Genomic DNA, 11,296 nt, shown 5'->3' on the forward strand with positions numbered 1-11,296 from the left:
AGCCCAGAGCTCATTTTTACAGTGTCCCCTAGTGGGTTAATCTGCCCAAGGTCACATAATAAACAGAGAAAAGGAAAAGTAAATGAGCAGGAAACAAAATATACGTAAATATACATCATATTCAAAGCAAGAAGCAACACTGTATTCCTCTGTTGCTGTGTGACTCATGTCTGTTTTCTACCTTGTCCACTTTCTCCAAAACCAGAGTGTCGACTCCTCAGATGAAGAGACTCTGCACATAGACACAGAGGCCAAGCCTGAGGTCAAAAGTCGCAACTCTAAGGTCAAGAAAAAGGGCGGCAGCGCTGCAGGGATTCTGGACCTGCTGCAGGCGAGCAAGCAAGTGGGTGGGATTGACTACAGCGCCAACAGGTAGAGCCCCCCCCCCCCCCCGTGACATCACTTCTTTCTGCATCCTCACTCCATTTCCATCACCACCAATGGGACACATCCAAACACACCATACATGCACAGCATTACTCTCTAAATGGATCCCACTGGACCAATTTTCCTCTCGGTGAATGAAATTTAGGTCTTAACGCTCCTTAATGGGCTGACGCACTGACAAACAAACGGCCCGCTCAGCGACCAAGTAACTGGATGAAAAAGCTGAATTTTATAACTTTGCTTTGAGCTGAAAAAAATCAACGAGCGACTGAAGCAACAATTTATGCAGATTCTGTCAGCAGTTTGTGTTAAGTCAATGTTTGTTTCATTCCGTGTTAATCTATCAAACGCTGCGCGGCCCCAGGCTTTTCCCTTTTGCCTTTTGCTGTTCGCTGTTTTGTTCAGCTCTTGATGGTCTATTTCCACCACACTGAAAGCTACAAATGAGCAAAACATTGGCTGAAATATGTTAATTTCTCAAATTGTTTTGGTGCTTTGAAGCGGGAACTTTGTGAAAGTGGAGAATGAAGTGACCACAGTCCATTATGGCAGTTAAATAGTCACTTTGCTCAGTGTTGCAGCTAATTCTTTAATATTTGTGTGGAATTATTTTCCTTAGCTGTTTCTTAAAGTGATCACAGGTCTGTGGGGAATATTTCATTTTGACGGTTTTACTTTGCTCTTCCAGCTGCCAAATGATAATGATGCTTAATAGCACAACTGGTGACACCGACGTCGACTTCAAAGCCTTTTTCAATTAATTTTCTCAGTCGCTCTTCTCCTCTGCCGGCATGTTGACCGCTGTGTAATGGCTGCGTTGTTGTGTATTTCTTATTGACGTACTTACAGTCAGCCACCTGCATCTCCCAGCACACAGGAGGCCATTCAGGGCATGCTGTCCATGGCCAACCTGTCGTCTTCAGACAGCTTGCAGCAGCCGTGGAGCAACAGCCAGTCCAAGAACAATAGCCAGCTGAAGAGCAACTCGCACAGCACGCAGGTCGGCAAGAAGGCCGGCGGAGGAGCGGGCGGAGGCAGCAACAACAGCAAGCGGCCCACCAAGCGGCTCCCGAAGAAACCCAGGAAAAGCAGCAGTATTGAGAGCCTGGATTATGACGACGACCAGGATCACATGGACGCATGTTTCAAGGACTCAGATTACGGTAAGAACCAAACGCCGACTCATTCTCCTCGTTCCTGTTTAATTTGAATTTTAGAGCACGCCAGATGACTGGACCTCACCGGATCAGGCCGCTGTCACCGGGTTATTTTTTGAGCAAATGAATGAGAAAATAATTATCTGCCTTGATTCTCACTGCTGCTAACAGTTGCTGTTAAAAACAGATTGACCCCGATGGATCAACATGTGGGTCTTTAATTCTAAATTTGGCCTGCAACTTTTCATTAGGACTGGATGATAGGGTTGATGTTTATTTTTCATGCGTTCTTTCCAAATCCACCCTTTTGTGTTGCTCCAATTTGTGATCTTTTCCCTCTGAAACATTTTCTTTGTGAATCCCATCCAAACACAGCTGTTTGGACCCTCCCAGCTTGTTAATAAGCCATTAACACGAGTTCCGAATTGTTGTTTTACATCCTTTTTGAACTTCTAATTAGGGTCTAATTAGTTGTTCGTAGCACGAACATTCTCGCTCTGAAATCCTCAGGGCAGCGTGAAGCTTTTCTCACATGCTGGCTCTCGTTTCTTCTTTTGTAAACAGGCCATTTTTTATCTTGATCATCCAATTATCAGATATTAAAACGTCTAGATTGTAATGGTTGTGCTGTGAGCAGGGAGAGAGAGAACGGGGCATTCAACAGCTGTCTCACAGCTGTCCTGTATGCTGTCACTGGAAACTTCCACCATTTTAGATCAAGAGTCACATTCAATGCTTTATACTGTATATGTAACAATAATTGGCAAGTCCTGTTTCATTCCTCTCTTTGAAAACCATACATGCATGATGTGTTAGTAATCTGTCACATCTTTTTTAGTTTACCCCTCGTTGGAGTCCGAAGAGGATAATCCTGTCTTCAAATCTAGATCAAAAAAACGGAAAAGCAGCGATGACACTCCATACAGCCCGACAGGTAAATACAGGCGTCACTAAAGAACATTGTACACTTTATGAATTAAATGTGTTCTAAACATTGATATCAATCTCTTCACAGCCCGCGTAGGACCCTCAGTTCCTCGACAAGAGCGGCCGGCAAGAGACGGAGCCCGAGTAGCCTCCATAGAAACGGGACTGGCCGCAGCTGCAGCAAAGCTTTCTCATCAGGTATGTCTTAGCAATATTCTTACATAATACTCGTCAGAATTCCTGAAAGTATTACTCAACAATTAATATGTGTCAATAGGAGGAGCAACAGAAAACCAAGAAGAAGAAGAAAAGCACCAAAAAGAAGGCAATAGTAATTGAAGAGCCCCCAAAAATCTCTCAGGACAGTAGCTCGCCAGAGCACAATCTTGACTCCCAAGATGGCAGCCTGACAGACCACGAGTTCAACACTGGAGCAGTCAAGTCACCGGGAGGGCCGCAGCCTATGGCACCCGGGGTCTTCCTCAGCCAGAGGCGACCATCCATGTCTTCTCCCAACAACAGCACCAACTCCACTAGCACCAACAGCAGCGGCATGGCAAAGGGGGATCGCGCGGGGTCAGCGGACGCCAAAGGTGAGCCGCGATGAAAGCAGAGTGAGGCTGATCAGACGAAAAGTAGTATGACAGTATGTAGTATTACAGCATCACATTTTAAAGTGTGATTTTGTGTGTTTTGTGCAGATGGCAATGTCAGTCAGGCGACTTTAGGCAGATGAGATTCCCTTTATCTGCAGCTGTTAAGTGATACTGAGATAAAAGTAAAGATAGTGAACAAGGTAAATATGAAACCTGCTTAACATCAGCATTTTATGTCATTTTCAGTATGTTAGCATGTTGATGTTTATTTAGCTTAAAGCGCTGCTGTATTTACGCACAGCATCACAGAGCTACTAGCACTGCTGTTGACCTCTTAGTCAGGATTCAAGCCCTGAAGGGTCAAAGGCCAACTGTGTTTCTGCTGGTTTATTATTATTTTTTGCTAAAGATGGTGGAGCTGTAATTAAGCTAATTTGGAAAGGACACGCCCCTCACACCATAACTCTGATTGACTTGAAATTTCACACGAGTCAAGCTCACTGTGTTTTTATGAGGAAGCCTCTTTTCCACCACTTTGAAATTTTGAAAAACACATTGTTGACATCTGCCAAACCATAGTTCTAATTGCTATAAAATTGTCTTTAGATCATCATTGGACCAAATTTAAAAAAAAATGTTGTATAAAGTTTATTGATATCTTCTTTTGTTCTCAAGATATTGACCAACAATGTGCACAAGGGGAGGAACTTAGAAGGAAAATGCCCATAACTCATTAGCAATTTGTCCAGTCATCATAAATGCAGGTGCATATCTTCAGCGTGTGTGAAGCATTTTGAACCCAACCCACAAGTACCAAAAGAGTGTACTTCTAAACCCAGTGGGCAGAATTTCATCAGTTTAGGTGTTCACGCTCTGGGTCCAAGTATTAACTAAAGTCTGAAGTGCCATACTGATTGGTGCTAGTGGGCGTGGCGTATCATATACAGTATTAGCTCTTAACTCAAGATACTTTTGAGCAATGCTGATGAAACTCACCGGATGTTCTCCAATGACGGAGGGACAAATGGCTGAACGTTGAGGGCACAGTTATTGAGATGCTGCAGGCTTTGTGATGATGAAACTAGTGTGTGATTGGTCTCACTCCTGCTTTAAACAGAATTAAACTGAAGTGAAGTGTGAATATTGATTCTGACACCTGCTCGTTGCTGCTCGCCGTTTTAAACTTTTGGCCAACTGAGCTGCTTCTCTCTGTTGAACTCCAAAGGGCTTGAGCCTGGGATCACCGCTTGCAATGTTATTGTAATCTTAAATCGCTTCTTTAAAAGGATTCTGATGGCATGACTATTTGTTCATTAACAGATTTCAAAACCTAGGCTACATGTAAGGTTTTAAAGCAAAAAAAATTTGGAAACTTACAATTCTTTCATTTTAAAGGTCCCATATAGTCTAAACGAAGATGTCCATGTGTTGTTTGATTATAAAGCAGCTCTAGGTTCTATATTAATGCTGTGAAAGTATGAAAGCCTCAGTCCACAGAGAAATGCACACAGCCTGTATTCAGAAACTGAGCCTTAAAAACCAGCCGTCAGGACTTCTGAAACTTTGTGATGTCACAGCAAAGCAGTCACCGCTCTCAGCCGTGCTCCGCCCACCTGGACCCACCATCCAATCTTGCAGGATTTGGTTTCTCTGAGTGTTTACCTGAAATCTGCTATATTTTTATTGGGTCACTGAGAAAACAGTCAGCCAATCAGACGAGAGGCTCAGAGCCTCCTCTCTTCTGATTGGCTCACAGAAATGTTGTTACTAGAGCTCCAGAGAGAACCCTGAGAAAGGAGTTCTTAAAACCACAAATGTATCTCCTTATGGATCAAAACTTCAAATAAAACACAGGAGAAGAGGAAAATATGGAGCTTTAATTTGTTGCTGGCTTAACTGAGAGTTGTTTAGTTAGTGCAAGGCAGATTTGTGTACAGATAAAAGTTTTCCGTGATGAAGTTGTAAATAATTATAAGTATTTTCTTGGGTTTAATAGAGGAGTTTTTTCCCTGTAGTTTCCTTGTATTTTTCTCCATTTTATTTTGATTGAACAACCACATTAATCTACATTATGTGTGGTCATTCATTATTACAGGCAGAAATGAAGTAATTTCTTTACCTGTGCTCTTTAAAGGAAGATTAAGTCATCTGGGAAAATTGTGTACCTCTAGTGGCAACAGAGAGGAATTACAACATAAATGACTATTATTATGTTTTAACTTAGAGGTAGAGTTTTGACCACTAGTGGTGCTATGGAACAATGTTTTTATGATCACACTGGAGACAATACACACTCCTGCTAATAATAATAATAATAATAATAATAAGACTCTCAGCTAGCAAACATGGATGTAAACAAAGCATGTTTCAGTCAAATTATTTTGTGCACAAGTTATATGTCATTACTGCACACTGTAGCTGTATACATCCTGTCTTATCTCCTGTTTCTTCTTTTCACAGCTAAGCGGCTAAAGAAAGGCATGGCAACAGCCAAACAAAGACTTGGAAAGATTTTAAAGATCCATCGAAATGGAAAGCTCCTCCTGTAGTATGCAGCGGACTGTTGTAGGACTGGGAATTCATGAGCTGGGTCGTATCCCAACCTCACCCCCCCCCGTTCACTGATTAAAGCCAACAATGGAGAAAAAAAACTGAAACGAGACGGGGGGAAGAAGAAAATCATGCATTTTTTCAATTTCTAAGAAGAACATCACTCAAATAGGTTTTTGCCTCTACTTATACTTTATAACTTTCAGATATTAAAGTGTACAGAACCTACTATAAATATTTTTTAAGAGAACATGTCTCATTTTACTACAGCTGTCAGTTTATCAGGGGTCGCTAAAACATGAAGTAGAAGTACATTGCAGTCATTCCAAGATTTTTGAAAGTATCCCTTGCATGTATTCAGTTGCATGTGCGCTTAGGTCAGGGTTTGGGGATTTTACACATTAATTCCTACTATATGGATGCAGCTTATCATTGCAACACTGAAGATCGGCGAGCTGAAATGGAAAAATCACGTCCTTCCTGCCTCCCCAGCCAAGATTCTGCGGAGCGTGGTTGTGATTGGAGTCAACTTGAGCATTTATCCCTTTATGTTAACACTTGGATTTGCAGAGCACTATTCACGCTGATATTTATTTATTCGTGTCGAGTCATAGGAAGGAAATGAACAACTGTAAAGCACAAAGTGAATCATGAATGACGCCGTGTATCAAACAGCAGCAGTGTCCGAATGTTTCTTGCAGTTAAACAAAGGATAACAATAAGACTAAGTGGCTTAGTGGAGGCCCGCTGAACAGGATTCAGTGCGTTTGGACATGACAAGCATAGGATTTCTTACACTACGTGGGACCTGTAGCTAATGATAAGCCTCATCCATGTCAGGTCTGCAGTTGCATGGGGATACTTTCTCTCTTCTTTTGCTTTCGCAGGCAGCACCGACAACTTAGGCTCATCTCTGCATTTTTACGGCTTCACACAGTACAGTATATAGAATGTAGCTTGTACATAGCCTTTTAAATTACTACTTTTTGTATCTTTTCTCCTTAAGGCTTAATTCTACATTTTTACCGGTTTTGCTAATTATGAATAAATGAATAAAAATATATATATATGGATATACAATATAGTCCTAATATTTGAACTTTTTATTTTATTTTTTTTGTTGTTTTTTTTAATAGCAGAGATTCATTTTAAACTTTTTTTTTTTTCCCCCTTTAGATTTAAAGGTGTTGCCTGGAAAACAACTGAAGAAATAATACATTTATTGTCATATGGCCTTACATACACAAAGCTAATTGTATTGTGATTCTGTTTGAACAAGAGACGAAGCTTTGAGGAAAAATTATATAAAAGGAAAAAAAAAAACACTTAAAGTTTCTATGACCAGCCTCTTGTTTGAGTTCTAGTATCCTGAAGGGTTTCGGAATTATTTTACTAGCACCTTGTGAAGTGTTTATGTGTCAGTGATGTAATTTATTAATGTTTGTAGCTTTTTTATACTTGTACAATTCTTAAGAGTTTTTGTTTTGAATATTTCATCAACTTGTGAAATCTCCCTTAGCAGAAAATCTTTTTTTTTTTCTTTTTCTTTTCTTGCTTTTTTTTGGTTGTTTTTTTTTTTTTGTTTTGGATGTGTGCGTGTATGTGTGTGTTTGGGAGGCATCACAAACATTTTACACACTAGATTCTATGTTACCAAGCAGTTTCTTTTTTTTTTTTTATCTCCATCCTGTCTTCACTCAGTGTCAATGTTATCATGATGTCATGGTAAACATTTCCAATGTGACATGTTATTATTGTTAATATTATAGTTCTAAGCAGATGCGTCCATGCCTCCCTCACGCCGTATCATTTTGGTTGGGACATTTTGAACATGGTTTAATGTGCTATTCTCTATAGCAGCAGTGTTTTAGTCACAGATGTAATCCATGCGTCCACTTCTCAGTAATGAGATGCGCTCTGATCAAACTCTGCCAGTGGGACATATTTTCAGGTTTTTATTTGTACAATATGTGTGTTGCTTTGTTGTGGTTTATTTTTGTATGTCCAACCTATTAAATGCATCCACTGTGCCAGGACAGTGAATGATACCTGTTGTAGCTGTCTTCCCTTACTGTTATTTACAGTACTAGTAAGTATTTACAATCCTTTTTGACCTGAATCTATATTTTTCTGTATTTAGACAATTCTGTTTGAGATCATGGCTCACTTTTTTAAGACACAGAGAAATGGCAAATTCAGAGGAGCAAACATATTGTTGTTGAATGATATGATTGTCCGCCTTGTTTACTTTTGCAATACAGTTACTGTGGAAAACCTACTTTGTAATGTGTTCCTCTCCCACCTGCGATGTGACGGCTTCTGTGGTGACGACTAAAACAGTTTTTCCTGCTTCACATTGTCATACTTTAAAGTTGCGTCATATCCAGCACCACACTGATCACAAACTGACCTTTAACATGGGAATCAGCCCCGAGCTTCATCTTCTGGACTCAAGTCTGGGATCTCGTCTTCCAGAGCTTTAGCAGCTCCTTCAGCCAAGTCATTAATTAAAACCAAGCCAAAGTCAACACCATTAAAACTGTATTAACACAAAAGTGCTCTCAAGTAGTCAGAGCTTTTTTATCCAAGGATTCACTGTCCTGAGCAGCTCTTTCAAAGTTCAAATATAATGTACACAGAAATTCATACGGGATCTGCTTAGTTCAAAAAAACATTTACTTCCTCAAGTTTTGATAGTGTTCTTAAATCTGTGGTCAGACAGCCACTATTACTGTCAAACCCTGAAGCAACAGCCAGTCTACGCCACTAGATGGAGTCAAAAAATATATGAATAGCACATGATGCATGTTTTTAAATCGACTTAATGCAATAATGTTCAAGTAGACCACAGATGGAGGTTTCAGTGTAGAGCCGTCCCCTGTGATTTGTATTTAGCCTCATAAAGTTCAGCTTTTAATATACATGTTGACACTGTCTGCTCTGAGTTTTTTTTTTTATTTCTACTACATCCACATTTTATGACCATAATTACAGAAAAGTAGTTTTGAAGAGGGAATTTGAACATCAATGAGGAGATGGTAATAAGAACAAGTTACAGAACATTTAAAATCAGTGTTTCCAATAAATCATACATTATGCTGCTTTATTCCCATTGTTTTAATCCCGGTCTAACACATCTGGACACAATTGATTTCACAAAAATAAAAAGCGTGCGGCGATCTTTATGGGAATCTACATTTCCCCTGCAAGGATGTTTTATTTAATTTCTCAATCAGACCTGTGTATGTGAATGAGATCCTGGGGGGGGGGGGCTGAACCTGCGTGGCTGTTAAAGGTCATGACCCTGTTTCCACCCTGGTGAGCATCAAAGTGAGTTGTTATTGTTAGCTAATTGTTAACACCAGAACGTGAAGTGCGGCGACATCAGCGAATGAAACAATCACATAATTTGTCCTCGCAGGATCATTTTCAACACACTGACATGAAAGCGAGTTCATGCCGGGATCACGGTGGAAGAAAAATTAGATTCCAGCTTAAAAAGTTAAAAGGTGTCCAGAAACTAAATTTCAAGCAAAAAATGTTTAAAAGAAAAAAAAATGTTTCACTAATATTTAAAATTGTGTTTTTACCCTCTGGTGCTTTGTGTATGTTTTTCTTCCTGTTACAGGCAGTTGCTGAGATTATTTGGACAAAATGTGAGTGTGACATACAAAAGTAAACTCAAAGTCAATTTAGTGCAAACAATCTCCAACTCATCTATTAGTGTTTGTCTATATCTGAGGCCTAAAAATATTATTTTGTTAAAAACAAGTAAACCACCATGGCCAGTGCAGGAAGAATATTTCACTCTCTTTTTAGTACAAATTCATTTGTCCAAAGAATTTTTTTAGAAAGATAGAAAGTGTATACAGTGATTTCAGAAAATACATAAGAATTGGACTGCATAGGAAACAGACAAAATATTCTTCTTGTTGTTAGAGAAAAAGGAAATTTTATTTATTTATTTTTATGCATTGATTTAGATTTCTGTGTAAATGCCTTAAAATATAAAATAAAATAAATATAAATATAAAAATGTACATAATCGGATTTCCTTATCAAACTTCTCGTCTGAACACTTTCTCTCCTCACCCCTCACTTCTTTGTCAGTTCCACTGGTGCAGTTGGTCCCCACAAAAGGGCAAGTGGGATCACAATTTAAATGTCAGTGTATAAACAACAATGCCTGCAGAGTGTTACAGTCTAACTGCATTCATGGCCATGCTGCACATGCTTAGTGATCACAGATGTGAATGGGCTGCCCTCGCTTGCTTTGAAAACCCTCCAGTTCTTTATGGGAGTCCCAAGTGGTCAAGAGAAACGTGCCATGTGAGAGATGTCTTAATTACACAGGAATGTCAGGTTAAGCTTTGCCTTTGTGTGGCTGCGCAATGATGCAAGTTGCTAAAAGATTTTTTTTTTCTCTCCCCCCCCCCTCCCATTACTCTGCCTTTTATTCTTCCCATTCCTCTGAGTTCAGGGCTGTCATTAGTAATCATACGCAGTGATTCCTCTGCCAACAGATTGGTAAAGCCATAGAGAGCTGCAACTGTGTACCAGCCCCCGGAGCGATTTCATCACAAAGAATCTTAGGTTGCCTGTTTTTGTGGCAGTGATGAAAAGCGGCAGACTCGAAGCTTGTGTTTCTCTGCAGTTTGGAGTTGCTCCCCGCTGCGTGGATTAACTGCTCTGTCAGCCAACAGAACTCCTCTGCTGGTGTTTCACGGAAACTCAGAAGTGCGGAGAGACATTTGGCCTCAGCCAACACACACACACACACACACACACACACACACACACACACACACACACACACACACACACACACTCTCTTTCCCCTGTGTTTTGATTTGCTTCCCAAAAAGTATCAATGTAATTACTCCTTTTAATTATTAGTATTACTGTATATTTGCATTTGAGTCAGCAGGTAGCATTTCAATGACACTTTTGCCTTGTAAGTTGACTCGAATCTGTTTAACTTCCAGGCCAAACTACTGCTCCAACAAGTGTGTAAAGGGTTAATATTCTCAAAGTTTTCTATGTAGGGGCTTAAAGATCCTTCAGCAACGAAGGTGAGAAGAAGCTCAAACTTAAAAACCGTCGTCAGACAAAACACAGTGTTACCTCAGCATAAAAATGAGAAGTCCAAGTGTGAGTGGTGTGAACGCTGCCCGGTTTCAAGACAAACACAGAGGCTCTGTTTTATGGCGGCGTGTTTCCTTAACCTTTGGCAGGCTTAAAATTTTGGAACTGGAAAACAACACTTCATCGTTAATTTTTGACACCCATCAAGGAAACAGCTGTCGCGAGTGAAGCGAGAGCCCACCCAAATGAGAGTATTATTAATGTGAGTGTGATCGAGGCCCTCGGTGGAAAGTTGTTTCATTCACTACCTGCTCACAAGGACAGCTGCAGTATCAGTGGCAGTCACAGGAGGGTAGACATGCCAGGGTTCGGTTTGGTTTCATTTGTTGTTTTTTTTCTTTCATTTATCAATAGTAGGCTGCAGCAAAGTTTTGTTGTGCGTTTATTAAAAGTTTAAACGTTCATTTAAACGTTCACCATGATGAAGAAAAAAGGACGACCATGTCCTACATTGTTAAGACGTTCTGTACATGTGTTAATATTCAAGCTGAGTACAGATTGTTTAAATCAAAAACCATTTCCATTTATGAATAT

General features: G+C 40.0%; 1 protein-coding gene across 2 annotated transcripts in view; it reads left to right on the forward strand.

Annotated features, from left to right (window-relative positions):
• phf2 (PHD finger protein 2) overlaps positions 1–7,893 on the forward strand; it is a 39,336-nt gene extending 31,443 nt beyond the window's left edge. The window contains exons 17-22 of one of the 2 annotated variants that reach the window (XM_022745135.1): positions 206–372; positions 1,237–1,550; positions 2,383–2,478; positions 2,560–2,669; positions 2,749–3,064; positions 5,528–7,893. In XM_022745135.1, the coding sequence (XP_022600856.1) occupies positions 206–372; positions 1,237–1,550; positions 2,383–2,478; positions 2,560–2,669; positions 2,749–3,064; positions 5,528–5,616 (1,092 nt within the window). In that variant the 3' untranslated portion in view covers positions 5,617–7,893. The remainder of the gene's footprint in view (positions 1–205; positions 373–1,236; positions 1,551–2,382; positions 2,479–2,559; positions 2,670–2,748; positions 3,065–5,527) is intronic. The other variant, XM_022745137.1, reaches the window with a different exon arrangement.
• The last annotated feature ends 3,403 nt before the right edge of the window (positions 7,894–11,296 follow it).

The sequence above is a fragment of the Seriola dumerili genome, unplaced genomic scaffold (genome assembly GCF_002260705.1).
Source record: "Seriola dumerili isolate Sdu_G_001 unplaced genomic scaffold, Sdu_1.0 BDQW01000088.1, whole genome shotgun sequence".
NCBI lineage: Eukaryota > Metazoa > Chordata > Actinopteri > Carangiformes > Carangidae > Seriola > Seriola dumerili.